Source organism: Oncorhynchus nerka, linkage group LG6 (genome assembly GCF_034236695.1).
Source record: "Oncorhynchus nerka isolate Pitt River linkage group LG6, Oner_Uvic_2.0, whole genome shotgun sequence".
NCBI lineage: Eukaryota > Metazoa > Chordata > Actinopteri > Salmoniformes > Salmonidae > Oncorhynchus > Oncorhynchus nerka.
The window spans coordinates 32,835,027-32,855,097 of record NC_088401.1 but is presented as its reverse complement, the minus strand read 5'-3'; the positions used below and the strand labels follow the sequence as shown (position 1 = coordinate 32,855,097).

Below are 20,071 nucleotides of genomic sequence, written 5' to 3'. Positions count from 1 at the left end.
CCAGGGATGATGGTCTGATTTGATGATGGTTTTATCGTTGAAGGAATGAGCGTTACACCGAGGCCTGTACTCTGGAGCGGGATCGATGTGGAGGGTCCGTCATAGTCTGGGACGGTGTGTCACAGCATCATCGGACTGAGCTTGTCATTGCAGGCAATCTCAACGCTGTGCTTTACAGGGAAGACGACCTCCTTCCCTCATGTGGTACCCTTCCTGCAGGCTCATCCTGACATGACCCTTCAGCATGACAATGCCACCAGCCATACTGCTCGTTGTGTGTGATTTCCTGCAAGACAGGATTGTCAGTGTTCTGCCATGGCCAGCGACGAGCCAGGATCTCAATTCCATTGAGCACGTATGGGACCTGTTGGATTGGAAGGGTGAGGGTTAGGGCCATTCCCCCCCCAGAAATGTCCGGGAACTTGCAGGTGCCTTGGTGGAAGAGTGGGGTAACATCTCACAGCATGAACTGGCAAATCTGGTGCAGTCCAGGAGGTGGAGATGCACTGCAGTACTTATTGCAGCTGGTGGCCACACCAGATACTGACTGTTACTTTTGATTTTGCTTTCTTTTTTTTCAGGGACACATTATTCCATTTCTGTTAGTAACATGTCTGTGGAACTTGTTCAGTTTGTCTCAGTTGTTGAATCTTATGTTCATACAAATATTTACATGTTAAGTTTGCTGGAAAAAAACGCAGTTGACAGTGAGAAGACATTTATTTTTTGGCTGAGTTTATTAGGCTCTTATATGGAAACAATTTAATATTAGCATCAACATAGAATTAAACAAATTATTTCACATTTAATTGTTACTTATTTCATTTGGTTTTGTTACATGTAATCTTTTGGTTAAACTATAATGCATAATAAGTATCAACAGTGGGAACATATTGGGTGTACGCTGATAAGCTGGAGAAAGAATATATCAATTTATTAGACTTTATATGAAGTGTGCGACTATTTCTTTAGTTTATAGATTTTTCGCTGTTCGCACCTACACATAAAATATGTTTTCTGGGTGTGCGCCAACTCGTTTTTTATTCGGTTAAATGTACGTCTAAAATGACACTCAATCAAATGTATCTATAACACTATGATCTCATGTCAATGCACACTCAATCATTTGGCATATATTCTAAAAAGTGTCTTTAGGTTTTATTCGAAGTTTTGTATGAGTAGTACTTTAGTCAGTGTCCCCGCCGATCTGAAGGTGATGGTCATATGACACCCGCATATCAATAAAACATGTTTGCTACAAGATGTATCACTTACAATAAAGTGATGCTAGTCTGACACTCTCACATGTTTGCAAAGCCGGGGGTCCAGAACCGAGTTTGGGAAAACCTGGTGTAAAGCACTGTATTTCATTATCCAGTGGGCTGGATATGAAAGCGTTCCTTTGGGGACTTGTCACTAGAGTTGCATGCATGCAGTCAACCACATTCAAGTATTTTTCAAGAAAGCAGGGAACATGATCTCCGATACAAACTGAAGCAGATGAGTGAGGAAACTACGAAACGGGATCTAATCACTGTTCTACTGGGAGCGCATTATACTCTCTGGGAGTGAGGAGCGCTGGTGAAGGGGGTTCGCTGTACCCCGAACGTCACGTCACAGGCTGCTCTACCCTGGAAGAAAGTTTGCATTATCAGCCTTTCGAGTTGCTGCTAGGAGAGGGACCAAAACGTCTAACCTCAATGCTTACATGTTTAATATTTGTCTACTTTTTTCCGTTGTATTAAAATGAAGTGCCTTCCCACCGGATTCGTCTTAAAACGTGCCTTATTTCCCTTATTGCTCACCTTTCCATTGATCAATGGAACGCCGTCACGGTATAACATGTTCCAGGGAAGCGCATACTCTGGCTCAGAACAACGACAGAGGAATAAGTGAGTGAAGTTTTCATAGTTGTTTGTACTGTATGTATAATCAGAGACATTTGTCTATAGTTTTGACTGATAATGTATGGTTATATTATTGGAGACTCCAATAGTCTAAATTGTCTAGAGTATTTACATGTTTTATGGCTTTTTATTGTTACTGTAGGCCTATGCTGAAATATATATTGATTTATTTTTCATTGAAATTAGAACAAAAAAAGCACATACTTATGGGCTTACACGTTATTTGTTTTTAAAATAGGCCAATGGCAACAACAACAAAAAGTTCAATAAAAATGTCACTGCAATTTAATAGAATAATGAAATCAACACATTTATGGTAGGCCTATATAATGATTAGATTATTTTACTTCAAGGACTTCACCATTCCTCTTTCATAGGCTGACTTGTTTTCGTCATTTTGTGTGACTCAATAATTTAATTTTTCAGAAACTGGTGTGCATACGTCGTGCACAAGAACGTGAGCTATGCGGTCGTGGGTGGCACCGAGAGCTTTGTGCAGCCGGAGTCTGCGCCTTGCCAGATGCATCAACTCAACTGCGCGCAACAAGTGATGTAAGTGGCCCAAGAGGCTCGCTCGAGAGGGTGGGGTGCTGCTATTTTTATTGGTCTCGAGAGCGATGTTACAGCAGTGACTCAATATCATTAAAGAAAGTTGACTTTGAACACTATTGATTACTTTGAATGTTAAGAATACTTCCACATATCAACCAATAATGTTTAGGATCCATGACCATTGTCCCATCCTCTGCCTAGTATTTAAAACACCATCACATGATTGCATTGTTTATTGGCATTCCGAATAAACTTGTGTAAAGTGCTTTATAATATCAGCAAAGAAAATAACTGGTCAGCTGTTAATGTCGGCTACTGTATTCATGATCACCATCGGCTAGTTTATCACTGCACTACAGCAGCAGAGGGTCACAAGCACTGAGTAGATGTAGTTATCCTCTGCATTCACCCTTTCAGATCCTCAGATTATTCCGTATTTATGACAGATCATCTGCAAGTGATTTAGATGTTTATGATGAACCAGTGAGTTTGATTGACTGATCCGTTATGTTCTATTTGTCACTGTCTGGGACAAGAAACATGTCCGTGATCCCATTGAGCCTTATGGAAGATGAGGGGAATTAAAGATTGTGCAGCTATGATGAAAAAGCTATTTATTTAGCTAAACTGTAAACAATCATCTGCTTTGTGCACACCCCCCCCCCCCCCTGTGCAACATCAGTCAGAGGCATCTGACACATTTCTCCCTGGGTTGGCTGCTTTCATGTGTTATTATTGAGCATGGTGTTGGGAAACATGTCCTGGGGCCAGTGACGAAGCGTGGCTCCACATTTGACAGGGTGTAAATGGTGGAAAATATTAAGCAGCGTTAAAAGGAGTGCATGATGCATTAGGAGTGTGACTGGCTAGCTAGCCCATCTGGAGGCTGTTGTCATAAACAGATCTTTATTGCTGGGATTCCAAGGCCTGTACTGCTCTCCCGAGAGGGGTCACTGCTCAAGCGTAAGTTGTAACTTGGCAAAGCATTGCTCACATTACTCACATTTAGGAAATGTCCATTGAAACTTTGAAAGCAGAAGCTCAGTGGAGAATAACATTGAGGGGGTTTTATGTTGTGAACATAATTGCTAGATTGTCTTGTTGTGGGTTTTTCCTTTTGAGCGTGTGTTCCCAATGGTCATATGGTTAGATTTATTGATTAAATCTGTTTTTAAATATGAATATCATTATCATTCATCATTTGTGAGGACTGACAGACAAATTTAAAGTCAAAACAATCTCCCCATTATAGAAAATGTGAATGCACATTTAGGTCATCTCTTTCTTTGCCATATTACCTTTTCCTTTTTCCAGGTATCGAACCCAATTCCGCCCCATGTATAAGGTTGGCTATAAGCTGGTGACAGAGCTGGAGTGGAGGTGCTGTCCAGGGTACCAGGGTCATGACTGCAAAGACCTGAAAGGTGTCCCGTCCCGTCAGACAGTCCTGGGGCCTCAGTCCAACCCGCCTCCTGCCCCTGGACACATCGCAGAGACACAGGGTAAGAGAGCTGCTTAAACCTACCTCACCTTTTAGAGACACATACCTGACCCACAACCCATACATAACTGGTATGCTAGTCTGGTCATATGATTAGTTTAGGAATGTTTTTCACTACTCTACTACTGTAGTAATGTAAAGCATAGATTTAACCCACAATAATAAATATGGGTTCCCTAGTAGAAAAGAGGACCTATCCTAACCATTGGATTTTCCCTCTGTAGGTCCGGGGCAGCAGGCGTGGGGTCAGAGTGGCCACCCCTGGGGGGCAGAGGGGCAGCCAGAAGGTCAGACAGGCCAGGGGGGGGTGAGTGGCCAGGTGGCGAGCCAGGGAGGGAGTCAAACGACACAGCAGATGGAGGAGGAGGTGCAGCGTCTGTCACAGCAGGTCCTGGACATGCAGGCAGCCATGACCAGCCTGTCTGCCAACCTGAGGGTGGATCTGCAGGAGGACGCCAGCAAGATGCTGGTCACGCTGCTCAACAACTTGCGGCAACCGGAAAGCGTGCGTGGCGAGCAGCAGAGCATGCTTCTGCAGGACCTCTCCCTGGAAAAGGAGTACAAAATGGTGAACATGGACGAGTTCACAAACAAGATCAACAACCTCACAGACACCCTCAACACCAAGAGCAACACCCTGGATGACCTCCATTCCAGGGTCAACCACCATGACGGACAGCTACGTCTGCTAATGGAGGCCACACAGGCCCCTCTGGCCACACCCCTTCCGGCTCCCCCGGCCAATGACGTGGCCCTGCGCGCCTACGTGGATGCAAAGTTTCACGCCCTAAGGGACGAGATGATGGAGGGCATGGAGATCAAGATGTCGGACTTGAAGAACTCGTGTGACTATAAGATTCTGTCAGTGCAGGAGCAGTCTGAGTTCCAGGAGAACAGCTACCTCAGCCTGACCGAGCTCCTCGAGTCCAAGGAGATGGACCTCCGCAAGGAGATCCAGGACCTCAAGAATGAGCTGCCTGGTCTGCTTAGGGGAGAGGGAACCCCACCAGGTCTGCAGGAGCTGCAGAAGGAGCTGTTCCGGGTCTCCGGGGCCCAGCCGAGACTCCAGTCCAGCCTAGAGAAGAAGCCCGAGCCTGACCAACTCCTGCCCCATGTGGAAGAACTGGAGGCCCATCTAAACATGTCAGAGAGGAGCGTGGAAGTGCACAACCTCTTCCTAGAGGAGAAGCTGAGGAGAGAGTGGGCAGAGGGGGCTACGAACCTGAAGAAGGCCATTGAGGACAGGATGAGCTCCATGGAGGACCGGGTCACCAGTCTACTGGTGGAGATAAGCAGCCCCCTATCTAGGCCTCAGGCTGGGCTGGAGGCACTGCCGGGTGAGGTGACCTCTCACAAGACCAGCGTTCAGGCTCTGGAGGACAGATTCAATGCCCTTGACCAGCTGTGCTCTACAGAGTGCAAGTCTGACCAACTGGCCATAAAGAGCATTCAAAATAACCTCCAGGTCTATAAAACCAGCCTAGACACCATGCAGTCTAGCATGAAAGGCCACTCAGCTAGTCTTGGAGACATGGAGGAGTTTGTCCAAGGGCAGCTCCTGAACCATACCGCCAGTCTTACAGATACGCAGGAAGAGCTATGGGCTCTGAAAGGACGTATGGGAGGACAGGAGGGCTTCCTGTCAGCCCTGGGGCTCTCTCTTAGCCAGCAGTCCCTGGAGCTCCAAGGGCAGCTTCTGAACCACAGTGCCAGTCTTGCAGGTGTGGAAGAAGCACTTGAAGCTCTCAGTGGGCGTATTGGAGTGCAGGAAGGCTCTCTGTCAGACTTGGGTGTCTCTCTCAGTGCTCATCTTAAAGATGTGCGGGGAGAGCTGGGAGCTCTCAGCGAGCGTATTGGAGGACAAGAGGGCTCTCTATCGGCCCTGGGTATATCTCTCAGCCGGCAGTCCCTGGAGCTCCAGCAACTGAACACCTGTTGCCAGAGCAGCGTGGGGCCGGCCCATGATGCCAGGGACCTGCTGGAGCTCCACCTGGCCCAGAGAGAGGAGCTAAGGGCCCGGCTGGAGGAACTGGGACAGAAGGTGAGGTCCGAGGCAGACCACTGCAGGAACAGGACCGAGGGTGTAGCTCTGGACGTTACAACTGTAGATGGCCGGGTTGCCAGCTTGGATAACATGTGCAGCAGGCTGGAGCCCATCTCCAGCAGCCTGCACAGGATCAAAGAGGGGCTGAACAAGCACGTGACCGGCCTGTGGAACTGTGTCAGCGAGATCAACGACACCCTGCTTGCCCACACCAAGGACATCGAAGGACTGAAGGGAACATATCAGAACCTCCAGGACCACTTCTCAGTCATCACCCAGGACCTCCATCATCTAACCACCAGTCCTGAGAACACTGGTAAGACTTGACACAGAGATTTGGTATTTATTAAGATCCCCATTAGCCGCTGAAACATGACATTTTACTAAGCACAGAACATTATATACATTATGTATAATACAGTGCAAATTACAAAACAAGATAAATAAAATGGATGTGTCTCTTCACAGTCCCCATTGTGCAGTAAGGTATTCTTTAATCCGTTTTTTAAAAACTGGTTTTATTGCTAGCTTGAGTTACCTGGGATGGCAGAGTTCCATGTAGTCATGACTCTATTTTATACTGTGCATTCCCCAGCCTCTGTTCTGGACCTGGGAACTGGGAAGAGACCTCTGGTTGCATGTCCTCTGGTTGCATGCCATGTCCAAACTGTGTGCCAACTGCATGAACAGACAGTACCTTTAACACATCAACACCTTGCACAAAGACCAATAGTGATGCAGTCAATCTCTCCTCAACTTTGAGCCAGGAAATCTGACATGGATGTTAATGACACTTTCCCTCCATGTACATCTAAGTGCGATACGTGCTGCTTTATTCTGGACAAACTGCAATTTGACTATGTCCATCTTTGCCGCAGATGACCACAAGGCTGGGCAGTAGTCCAGGTGTGACAAAACTAGGGCCCATAGAACCGGTCTAGTCGACTGAGATGGCAAGAAGGTAGAGCAACGCCCTATCATGGACAGACCACTTCCCATTTTGGCAACCATTGAGTATATTTGTTTTGACCATGACTGCTTGCTATCTAGGGTTACACTCCAGAAGTTTAGTCTCTTCAACTTGCTCAATAACCACATTCAATAATAGATCTAAATGAGGTTTAGCGTTGAGTGAGTGGTCCCAAAAATTATGTTTTTTGTTTTTTTGATATTTCGCACCAGCCTATTGATTAGTTACCCATTCTAAATCTGACTGGAGCTCTATGTTAAGGGTGTCAGTTATTTTACTGTTGCAGCCGACGTGTATACTGTTGAGTAGTCAGCATACACGGACACACAGGCTTTATTCAAAGTCAGTGGAAGGTCACTTGTAAAAACAGAAAACAATAATGGCCCTAGTTGGCTGCCCTGCGGTACACCACACTCAACTGAATTTGCATGAGAGAGGCTTCCATTAACGAACACCCTCTGTGTTCTATTAAATAGGTAACTCTCAATCTATAATAAGGCAGAGAATGCAAACACCTACGTTTTTTCAGCAATAGGTTATGATAAATGAAATCAAAAGCAGCACTGAGGTCTAACAATACAGCTCCCACAGTCGTCTTACTATCAATTTCTTTCAGCCAATCATCAGTAATTTGTGTCAGTGCCAGGCATGTGGAGTGCCCTTCTTTATAAGCATGTTGAATGGCGGCTGTTAACTTGTTTTCTGTAAAATAACTTTGTATTTGAACAAATGTTTTCCCAAAATTTGTAACAGGCTGATAGGTTGGCTGTTTTAACAATTAATAGTGTGCTCTGATACTCTGGGGTAGTAGAATGACCTTTGCCTCCCTCCATGTCTGAGGGCGCACACCGTCTTCTAGGCTTAAATTGAAGATGTGGCAAACAGGAGTCACAATAACCATCATGTCGAAGTAAACTTGCAGTCGCGATGCTTTGTTTTCCTACCACTACAACTTAGAAAATCATACACAGTTTATTAGGCTAAAGATTAAATAAGATTGACCACGTTGCTTGCTTAAAATGTGCATGATTATTCCAATTATCCAGGTTATACCTCTCATTTGTTCTTAAACCTACACTTCCCCCACGTCAGTGCTCTCCTGCTAAGTTAGTTTCGTACTGGTTACACCACAGTATATATCACAGTATATATCATCAAGGTGTTCCAGTAGCACAAATTGAAAATTACAATCAAATGGTGCTAGTAAGATAAATCTCAGAGCTGCAGCTGGAGCCCATTTGGGGTGCTTAAGGTTGTTGATTTAAATCGTGCCTAGTAATGTGTATTTAATGTAGGACCTGTTAGTGTATGTCTCTAACCAGGTTTCCATCCATTATGTAAGTCGGACAAAAAATGTCACGACAAGCCTGATGGAAATAGCAAATTTGTTGGTAAACTTTACATCCCCTGCGTGCCTGCCACCACATCTATTTCTATTGGTACAAGCACTGTTCATGACACAAACTGTTCACACCCCTCTTGGTGGCAGAGAGAAACATTTTGAAGGTTTACCGTGTATTTCCTACAATTGTACACATTGTGTCATGGGGTGCAGAGAACATTTTGCAGTTCTAAAGCTAATTTTCTTGCAATTATATACATTTTGCCATGTCTAACGTGTATTAATGTGATATTTGAGTGATTGGAACATTACTACAAAATCTATGTGCCCCTCCCCCCGCCGACCCCTCGCTGTTTATCACAGACTTTGTGTCAAAACCATCGACAGAGATAAAAACAGGATGGAAACACAGAACTTTATTATTATTATTTTAAAATAAAAAGTTAGATGACAAAGTGCTTTCTATGTGCGTTACGTCATGACGCACAGCTTTTTATCCGCAACTAGCCAGTTTGATGGAAACACCCTTGGTGGGAAAATGTACATATTGTTTTGTGCTCGTTTTAGAATATTTTCATGAAAATCTGTCGCAAATTGAATGTAAACCTAGCTAGTTTCTTTGTGAGAACTAAGGGCAACGGGAAGCTGGATTTCAATCTCCCTGGGTTTTGACTCAGAGGCAGCACTGATTGAACACACATGGTTATTTTAAATAGACTCGGTTTGTGTCGAGCAATGCTTGGGCTTTAAGGGATTATTAACGTGTGTAGGCGGGCTCCTTATCTCTGTAGTAGAGGTCTTGACAGGTCCAGTTGGAACCGATATACCCGACCCGGGCCCAACATTCTATTTTGTCCCTCTGGTCCAGTTTGGTTCCTGTTTGATTGTCATCGGGTCTATGTGACCACAGCTCTGCATGTTTATTGTACGCTAATAAGGTGCATTTATTGACTTATAGAAGGTTTAGACAACATATAAAGACCTATTCATTAACCAGAAGAGCAACTTGGCTGATAAATGTCATTTATTTGTCACTGGTCCAATCTGGTCTGATTGCCCTCGGGTCTGTCCGGGTTCAACTTTTTGGAACCCGTGAAGACCTATACTCTGTAATAACTAAATAACTATATTTTTGTTAAGACTAGCCTTGCTGTTTCATGGTCATCTGAGAGTTCAGAACCCCCATATCCTTGGTCACTGTAGATAACTAGTGTAAACATGGGCTCTTTGTAAACATGGGCCCAGGGGAACTCAACTGGACTCCGATGAGGTCCACAGCTGGGAATAAGGGAGCTGGAAGCACACTCCATAACATTTATGAGGGTTGCGTCTCTTCTTCTGAAGCCAGCTCTGTATGACTCACTGGTTTACAAAGCAGCTCTGCATGTTCTGGTCTGGGAGTCCAATGGGGAAGGGGTCTGATCCTGGCTGTGAAGCCACAAGGAGAGACTTTGGATCGGAGTCACTGTTTCAACCCGTGTGTGAAGCATGCACTCGGAGACTCTGAGAAATTAAGTGTCAGTACCCCGCCATTCACTTGTTATTATAGTAATAACTTATATTTAAAAACATTATTCTGTCAGCTGGAATGTTTCAATGTTTGCCCTTAGAGGGCATTTCGCTTGTCATATGTTCCTGACTGGATGCTGCTTTACCATGGATCACATTGGGATATCATTGGCTCATACTTGGCTCACTGCTCCTCTTTTGTCCTGGACTGGTCTTTAGCGTGCACAGCGGACTATCGCTACTTATCAGGAAGTGGAAAGTGCTGTCCATTTATAGGGACCTCTGTCACTGGCTTATCAATTGTCCACTTATAGGAACCAAGAAGAAGGTTTGTTATTCGAGAGCAGAGTGGACCGGGTTCAGACCAGGCGCTACTGGGTTGACATGACATCACACCCTCCTTCAACCGTACTCTTTCCCCTCAGTGCCCTTATTTTCCCTCTCTCTTTCTCCATATCTCCCTGCCTACTCTTTCTCTGGTTTTGTTGAATATGTTTAACACACTGGCCTGGCCCAGTCTCTCTTTAAATAAACACAGTCTGCATCCCAAATGGAACCTTATCCCGTATATAGTGCACTACTTTTGACCAGAGCCTTATGGGGAGCCCTATGGACACTGGTCAAAAGTAGGGCACTACATAAGGAATAAGGTGCCATTTGGGACGTAGACACAGTCAAGACTATCCTCTGTACTGCCATGACGTCATACACACCCTTCCTCCTAAACTCAGAGACTGAGTAAGAGCTGAATGGGCGGAACATGAACTGGGACCCTCAACTTTCCTCAGTGGTTTAGATAATAGATATATTGATTGCTGAAAGGAAACATCAGATTTTCCTAAAATGGTGTTTGGCTGCTCAATGACGGACACTCCCGGCTTGACAAGCACCAAATTTAGCTTGGCTTGAAGACCGGTCTGAAAATCTAAAGTCTAAAACTGCTAACAGATTTGTCTGGTGTATTTATGTTTGTGCTCACTGGTGTGGTGCTCTACTGGGAGATTCCACGCCAGTGTAGCTGGAACATTATTTTGGTATCTCAGATTATTCTAGCATTTCTCACATAGAAACTTCCCTGGGAGGAAGGATGTTTGACATGCTTTTTACAGTTGTTTCACAAGCCATTGAAGAAAAAAATAATGATGAATTGTTAGAGCACACTATTAGGAGTATAATAACACCAAGATGTTGTCTGTATCATGTACGGATAATAGGATTTTACAGGAGGCATGTATAGTTCTAAAAGGGTCTAAAATGGCCACTTTCATCATGGTATTCTCAAATCATTTGTGATGTAAATTTAAAAAGCATGTCAAACATGCTTCCTCCCAATTAAGTTTCGATGTGAAAATTGCCAAAACAATCTGAGATACGACAAATATTTTCAGGCTATGCTGGCATGAAATCGCCCCTATTGTAAGTATTTTACAGGGCCAGACTATCCACCTGTGCTCGGGAAAAATATGTTTTGTTCGGTTAATCAAAAGTGTTGTTTAATTAGGGCAATTTCCCAAACCATTAGTCACAACCAAGCGGCTAATGTGGTGTCCCCTGAGCCTATCAATCACTCCCCAGAGATTAGCATTGTGTGTGTACATGGTTGTACGTGTGTGCATGCCCATGTTTGCCTGTGAGAACCACACATGCAATATACTCACCCTTGTTAACTCTTCATTGCTGAAAGTCCAGACAACACAACACTTAAGAGTTCAGTTGTGCGCAGTACAGAGAGAAGCTAGCATGCTTTTCTGCCTCTTCCACTGCCTCAGTGGCCATATTGTTCAGGTCAATGACCCTCTGACAGATAACCAAGGTTGTAGGGTTACAGACACACATCCATAACCACATCTAGTTTTAGAGTTAATTTCGTGTAATTCTACACATTTTGCCATGTGTTGTAGGGATAATGATTGCCGTTTTTAATACGGTGTCTGAGTGAGACGACAAAATCAATGGGGGCCCCATGGCCGGTAATTTGACCATGATAGCTGGCCACTAAACTAACTTGGCAATCTAGAAAATGTTAGCTGGCATAGAATTGACAGACTATCAGTGACTGACATGACATAGGAGAAATTGCACCTTGTGTATTCTGCTATCCCAACTCTATTCCATCTCAGGCGTAAATTGAGACCCCGACTGAGTAAAAAACAAAAAAATGCGTATATATATATATTTTTTTTCTTCTTCATATGAAGATATTCAATTGTCTATTTTCCCCCTGAAAGTAGATTAAACTGATGTGGTACGGAACATAGGATATCACAGGGATTCTTATATATCCTCAGACTGGTGGAGGGAAGGGCTGGCTGTAAGTCTGTGGTCCTTTCTAGCTCAGTTGGTAGAGCATGGCACTTGTAACACCAGGGTTGGTGGGTTCGATTCCCGGGATGCATGACTGTAAATCGTTTTGGATAAAAGGGGCTGCTAAATGGCATATATATGACTGTAGGATTTCTTGGATACACTGTAACACTCCCTCCAGGTCCACAGTTAAAGCCAGGGGCCCCCAGCTGCAATTGTTTACATCCACGTCTTTAATCATAGTGCATGCACACGTTAGAGCTCCATCCTTTAATCATTACCCTGCGATTTAGGCTGAGATTGGCTTTCAGTCAGAATCATCAAGGCCCAACCGACTGCTACACATAATCAAACTAAACTAAATACACACACACACTAAATTACACACACATGTACAAGTTCCGCCTGAAGTCTTCCTTCCTGTGGTATTTTACAGATTACTTCTAGTCCCCTCTCTGTGTAGTGTTTATTAGGGAGTAGGGTGATGTTGCCTCTAGACACTGATTTGGGGTCAGTTTAGCATTTACCCCCCCACTAATGGTTGGGATTGGGGGAGGGTAAGCTGATCCTAGATAAATGTTTTAATAGCCAGACCATGTTGTTCTGGCTTTTATAGCGACTGACCTCTGTTGCCTGAGGTGGGGGATAGGCTGCCTGGTATGCAGGTATGCCTTTCATGTATAGCTTAATCCCTCTGAAGACAGAGTTTGGACCTGTTGCCTGTTATCTCATTGACTGCTCAGGAGAATAATGAGGAGTAGGGCGACGTTGCCCCTGCCTAGACACACTGATCTTGGGTCCGTTTAGCATATTCCCCACTAACGGTTCAGGTTAGGATTGTGGGAAGGGAAAATGATCCTAGATCTGTACCTAAGGGGAAACTTCACCCCAGAACAATGTTGAGATGGTTAATGATTAGCTGATAAACTCATGTGTAGTTTGTTTTAGTCATCTCAGCTCTGGCTGTCAGGAATGCACAAACATTTGACTCCTGTCACAGTGGATGTGTCTGCGGTGTGGTGTTTAGGTCACTGATGACAGGGAATTACTCACTGTTTGATGACAATTAGAATCTCTCAGGCATATTGAGAACCATTCTATATAATAACTGTTCCTTCGTGTAAAATGACAAGAGAAAGTACAGTAATAAGGTGAAAGAGAGAGCAGAGCCGTGTTGAGTGGGTAACACTCCCATACAGAACATAATGCCTCCCCACTGGAGACCAGAGTTTAATCACTGTATACTGCGTCTCCCACCTATTTATCTCCCCATCATTCTAATACACCTTAAAAATACTCAGGGTAGAGAGTGAAATTCCCCCAAAATGTGTAATAGGTCATGTACTATAGCTAAAAAGTACACAGGAAATGGGCCAATAAGAAAAAAACTCAAGCCATTACAACCAAAAAACAGTTTTATTGTTTATTTTTGCTAGGTAATTTAGTCTAGCCAGCTATCTAAAACTTGTAATCATGATGAATTACTGACCAGGCATGTGCCCAGGGGGCCTGACCTCCAGGGTGCACCTATGATTTAGTTGGAAACTCTCACTCAGATATGTGACCAGATTGCTCTATGGGGGCTTATGTCAAATTTAAGTGAAATTTAAATATTTTTGGTTTACACCCATTCAGCATAGTTCACACCCTCTTAAGCCTTAGCGCCACCCATCACTTTAAGAATGAACATGTAAATGCATGGTCAACCCCATCCATAATCCTGTCTTTCAATGAGTTGAAAGTATTCAATCCCCTTGACTTTTTCCACATTTTGTGTTACAGCCTGAATTTAAAATAGTTTAAATTGCGATTTTGTTTCACTAAATCTACATACAACATCCCGTAATAATACACATGAATTAAAAATGAAAAGCTGAAATGTCTTGAGTCAATAACCCCTTTTGTTATGGCAAGCCTAAATAAATTCAGGAGTAAAACATTTGCTGAACAAATCACATAAATTGCATGGAATAATAGTGGTAAACATCATTTTTGAATGACTGTCCCACCCCTTACCCCACATATACTGTACAATTATCTTTAAGGTCTCTCAGTCGAGTAGTGACTTTCAAGCCAGGGAGGTTTTCCAATGCCTCGCAAAGAAGGGCACCGATTGGTAGATGGATAAAAAAAAAGCAGACACTGAATATCCCTTTGAGCATGGTGAAGTTATTAATTAGGCTTTGGATGGAGTTGCTTACCAAGACGACATTGAATGTTCCCGAGTGGCCTAGTTACAGTTTTGGCTTGACAATCTATGGCAATACTTGAAAGTCATATTTTGTGTGGATCGTTGCCAAAAAAGGACAATGGAATCCATTTTAATCCCACTTTGTAATTAATCCAAATGTGGAAAAAGTGAAGGGGGTTGAAAACATTCAGAAGACACTGTAGCTCAGTGGTTTCTCCTTGGCTAAACTAGGCTCATAACTTAACATTTTATATTCATATTTACAGATCCAATACAAGTTTGTAATTAAGGCACATGAAAGTTCACATGGTCAAGAAGGAATTTCTGCAACAACAAAAGAAAAAATTGCCCTACTGCCGCCAAGAGAGGGTGGCCACTAAAATGTTTTGCCCGCAAGGTGGGTGGGGTCCCCGCCCCCTAACCAAATCTTGCTTAGGGCCCCCTGCATACTCAATGTGAGTTCCCACAAACCAGCTTTAACTGGGAGGTTGACTTTACTGGGAAGTGAAGTTAAAGCTTTCACTCGAGAAGCACAAAGCATGTTTAAGAGTAATGCAAGCTTGACCTTAATGTCTGAAAGGAATTCTCAGATGTCTCTTTTTTGACCAGACAATTTTTCTTCATTGTAGTTTTTGGGCCCTAACTTAACGCTGCCACAAGGGGAAGTGAGACTGGTAGAGTCCTACTGTCTGTCAGTGTCAGGAGTCGTCACGGCACCAGCTGGTTTGTTAACACATGTTTACCTCTCCCCAACTGGTCCGGGGTTTTATCCCTCGCTCTATCCTTCATCCTTTCTTTATCCCCTGGCTTGTCATTACCCCCTCTTTTCAGGCGTTCATGGTGTGGAGGAGTCTGGTAATCCCACTGAGACCAAGCCTGTCCCTCAGAGCCCTGTCCTGCCCATTGGGCCAATACCAGACGGGGCCCTACCACCACATATGATAGAGACTGGGGAGGCAGGAGCCCCCGGAATCATGATCTCTTCCAAACCGCCCAAGGGGGCTGACGGCAGCATGACCCCCATCAAGGGCTTCGCTGGAGCCCCAGGTGAGATATAGGGGTAGCTGGGAGAGGGGCTAAAAACACATACAGAATACAAATGCATGTGCACACCTACAAGTAGGTACACTACCGTTCAAAAGTTTGGAGTCACTTAGAAATGTCCATGTTTTTTAAAGAAAAGCACATTTGTTTGTCCGTTAAAACAACATAAAATTGATCACAAATACAGTGTAGATTCAAACATTTAGACGGGTGTTTTGCAGGTACTATTTAATGAAGCTGCCAGTTGAGGACTTGTGAGGCGTCTGTTTCTCAAACTAGACACTCTAATGTACTTGTCCACTTGCTCAGTTGTGCACCGGGGCCTCCCACTCCTCCCACTCCCCCGGGGCCTCCCACTCTTTCTATTCTGGTTAGAGCCAGTTTGCACTGTTCTGCAAAGGGAGTAGTACACCGCATTGTCCCAGATCTTCAGTTTCTTGGCAGTTTCTCATTTGGAATAGCCTTCATTTCTCAGAACAAGAATAGACTGACGATTTTCAGAAGAAAGTTATTTGTTTCTGGCCATTTTGAGCCTGTAATCAAACCCACAAATGCTGATGCTCCAGATACTCAACTAGTCTAAAGAAGGCCAGTTTTTTTGCTTCTTTAAATCAGAACAACAGTTTTCAGCTGTGCTAATATCATTGCAAAAGGGTTTTCTAATGATCAATTAGCTTTTTAAAATGATAAACTTGGATTAGCTAACACAACGTGCCATTGGAACACAGGAGTGATGGTTGCTGATAATGGGCCTCTGTACGCCTATGTAGATATTTCATTAAAACAATCTGCCGTTTCCAGCTACAATAGTAATTTACAACATTAACAATGTCTATACTGTATTTCTGATTTTAATGGACAAAAAATAGATGTTCTTTCAAAAACAAGGACATTTCTAAGTGACCCCAAACTTTTGAAAGGTAGTGTATGTTTGCAAGATGAATTACCTTCTTTCAAAACCTCATGAAATGTATCTTGATTATTTTACAGCTTCCCCACCCTCTAAAGGGTCTTTAAAGCCTAATATTCCAGTTATTTCTGGTAAGTGATATTTTGACTCATTTGATTTAATTTACTATGAATATAAAATTGTGAGTCTTCTGAAAATAAACCTCTTTCAACAGTTGCCCACATTCCCCTGAGACCGTCATTACACAAACCGTATTTAACTGTAACAGGTAAGATATTTAGCAGTCTCTTAAGATTAAAGCAGTAGTATTCCAGTCAGTTATGGACAAGAGTTACTGTATCTGTCCTAATAAACACTTTTTTATTTGTATTTTTAAATGACAGTGAGAATGTGTGTCCCAAATTTGGGGACAAGCTGTGTCAATGTGACTTACAGTTCCTTTAGAAAGTATTCACACCCCTTGACTTTTTCCACATTTTGTTGTTACAAAATGGGATTCAAAGGGATTTAATTGACATGTTTTTGGCAATGATCTAAACAAAATACTCTAATGTCAAAGTTTACAAAATTCACAAAAAATAAATAAAATATATCTTGATAAAATCAGTATTCACACCCCTGAGTCAATACATGTTATAATCAATCACCTTTGGCAGCGATTACAGCTGTGAATCTTACTGGGTACGTCTCTAGGAGCTTTCCACTCCTGGATTGTGCAACATTTGCTCATTCCTTTCAAATTTCTTCAACCTCTGTTATTGCTAGACAACCATTTTCAGGTCTTGCCATAGCTTTTCAAGCAGATTTAAGTCAAAACTGTAACTCTGCCACTCAGGAACATTCACTGTCTTCTTGGTAAGCAACTCTAGTGTAGATTTGGCCTTGTGTTTTAGGTTATTGTCCTACTGAAAGGTGAATTCATCTCCTATTGTCTGGTGGAAAGCAGACTGAACCAGGTTTTCCTCAAGGATTTTGCCTGTGCTTAGCTCCATTACGTTTATTTTTTATCCTGCAAAATGTTTACAAGCATAACATGATGCAGCCACCACAATGCTTAAAAATATGGAGTGTGGTACTCAGTTATTCATTGTATTTGCTCCAAACATAACAAATCAGGACAAAATAACCTTTTCTTTTTCCAGTATTACTTTTTTTCCCCAACATTTTTTAATTTAACCTTAATTTAACTAAGGAAGTCAGTTAAGAACAAATTCTTATTTACATTGACGGCCTACACCAGCCAAACCCGGACGACGCTTGGCCAATTCTGCGCCGCCCTATGGGACTCCCAATCACGTCCGGTTGTGATACAGCCTGGATTCGAACCAGGGTGTCTGTAGTGACGCCTCAAGCACGGAGTTGTAGTGCCTTAGACCGCTGCACATTTTTAGTGCCTTGTTGCAAACAGAATGCATGTTTTGGAATATTTGTATTCTGTACAGGCTCCCTTCTTTTTACTCTGTCAATGTTATTGATCTATCCTCAGTTTTCTTCCATCATCACAGCTGTTAAACTCTGTTTTAAAGTCATCATTGGCCTCATGGTGAATTCCCTGAGCGGTTTCCTTACTATCCTGCAACTGAGTTTGGAAAGCCGCCTGTATCTTTGTAGTGACTGGGTGTATTGATACACAGTGTAACTAATAACTTCACCATGCTCAAAGGGATATTGAATGGCTGCTTTTTAATTTTTTTATACCCATCTACCAAATCGGTGCCATTCATTGCGAGGCATTGGAAAACCTCCCTGGTCTTTGTGGTTGAATCTGTGTTTGAAATTCAGTGTTGGACTGAGGGACCTTAAAGATAATTGTATGTGTGGGGTACAGAGATGAGGTAATCATTCAAAAATCATGTTATTGACTCAATACATTTTAGCTTTGCATTTTATGTAATTTGCAAAAAAAATGAAAAACATAATTCCACTTTGACATGGGGTATTGTTTGTATAGGGCAGTGACAAACATTCTCAATGTAATACATTTTAAATTCAGGCTGTAACACGTTGGAAAAAGTCAAGGGGTATGAATACTTTCTGAAGACACTTAGGGTTGAACTTTAACCCTGTATCTCTGTGTCAGGTGAGCGGGTGTCCTTCTCGGCTGGTCTCAACCTCCTGCCCTTCCCTGGTGAGGTGGGCATCATCCGCTTCAACAAGGTGTTGGTGAATGATGGAGGACACTACGACCCTCACACAGGTAACTACTACAACACTGTCCCAATCACACACAGATACCACACTAACCTAAATGTAAACCGCAACCTACCCAAATAATCAAGACTGTAAGTGCAAGATTTATGTCAACTTTTGTATGTGTCCCTCATGCAGCTAACATGAGTGCCCCCTTGTCGTTGACTGATATTCCCTCTTTAATATTCGTCCTCCCGTATTTCTTCCTACTCTTCCAGGCATTTTCAATGTTCCCATGGAGGGCCATTACCTGCTGACTGCTGTGCTGACAGCCCAGAGAGGTGCCAGGGTGGAGGCAGTGCTCTCTGTGTCCAACCACAGCATCCAGAGGCTGGACACGGCTGGTTACCTTCCTACTAATGGTGGCGGAGGTGGGGCTAGCTCCACTAGCTGTGACTGCGGAGGCTCAGCCTCCCTGAGCCTGGTTCTCACTCTGAAGCGTGGGGACAGGGCAGGTTTAGTCATGACCGCAGGCAAACTTGCTATCTCTGAGAACACAGAGGTCCTCTCGACTTTTAGCGCCGTGCTTCTCTACCCCACCTCCTCAAAAAGATAACCCCACCAATGAGTAGCCTTATAAAGCTCCAACCTTAAAACACTAGTTCTAATTTAGATGTGGGTATGCCTTACAGGTATTGTAGTAACTCATGATGGTACTTTAAAGCAATCTTATGACAGAGCTTTCATACAAAAAGAAATGTGTATCAAATATTTTATCATAAGATCGTTATGGAGGGAACAGGGCTGGCTACTGCCATTCATGGAGTATTCATATTTAGTGATTATATTCTAAATGCAACGTTTTTTAAAATTACATCTTTGAATGTATGCTTGTGTTGATGTGTGTGTTCAATTTGTTTACATTTTTAAACCTGTGTAATTTTAGGTATTTGCAAATGACTATTTTTATTGAGGACTATCAATTGTACATAGCATTGTAAGCGGAACTACTGTTAAACAAATAGACTGGTCCTTTTCCTACCTGACAAGGGATGCAGAACTTCAAAACGAGCACAGTTGTTTTGAAAGATCTTTGTATTTCATCACCTCCCAGTGAGTCACAATGTTCTTTAGGAACAATGCCTGAAAATGAACTGTTTTGAATCAGAGAACTTCAATTCTGCCCCTGGTACCAGTAATAAAAGCTTTGTCTAAACAGTGGCCATGAGTGTTTATTAACTATTGTTTTATTATATAGGCCTATTGTTAATTAATAGTATCACTATAAATGTATGATAGAATGGTTAAAGGGATACTTTGGCAATTAGCATGCTAGCATGTACCCATAGATTTCCATTGGTCCGCATCACTAAATCTTAACTTCCTTCATACTGGACACAGAGACATACAAATGGTATCCACGAGTTCATCTGTCTCTGGGGAAGTATCACTGTAATATACTATACTTATTTGTATTGGTATCGCAGGTATTTGAGAAAATAGTTTTGTGCTAAAACAACGTGTGGCGCAAAACTCCATTATAAAAAAATATATTAAGGTCAGCAAAAAATCACTGTTTTTAACAGTAAGTTCCGTTTAGACAGATTGTTGGCATGTGAAAAGATGTTCATGATGTTCCAAAAGTTACACCCTCCTTTCCCAAAAAC

At 42.9% G+C, this 20,071-nt stretch overlaps 1 protein-coding gene across 1 annotated transcript; it reads left to right on the top strand.

Moving 5' to 3' along the window:
* The first annotated feature begins 1,360 nt into the window (after positions 1 to 1,360).
* On the top strand, positions 1,361 to 19,620 carry LOC115130366 (EMILIN-2-like). The gene is made up of 9 exons (XM_029661442.2): positions 1,361 to 1,892; positions 2,334 to 2,459; positions 3,774 to 3,961; positions 4,185 to 6,320; positions 15,152 to 15,367; positions 16,355 to 16,405; positions 16,489 to 16,542; positions 18,355 to 18,471; positions 18,683 to 19,620. Exons 1-9 carry the CDS (start codon positions 1,747 to 1,749, stop codon positions 19,018 to 19,020), a joined length of 3,372 nt encoding a protein of 1,123 aa, XP_029517302.1. The 5' UTR covers positions 1,361 to 1,746; the 3' UTR covers positions 19,021 to 19,620.
* The last annotated feature ends 451 nt before the right edge of the window (positions 19,621 to 20,071 follow it).

Coding starts and splice junctions, on each gene's coding strand:
- LOC115130366 (XM_029661442.2), top strand. CDS start 1,747: ATGAAGTGCCTTCCCACCGGATTCGTCTTAAAACGTGCCTTATTTCCC. Junction 3,962..4,184: donor ACACATCGCAGAGACACAGG/GTAAGAGAGCTG, acceptor TTCCCTCTGTAG/GTCCGGGGCAGCAGGCGTGG. Junction 6,321..15,151: donor CACCAGTCCTGAGAACACTG/GTAAGACTTGAC, acceptor CCCTCTTTTCAG/GCGTTCATGGTGTGGAGGAG.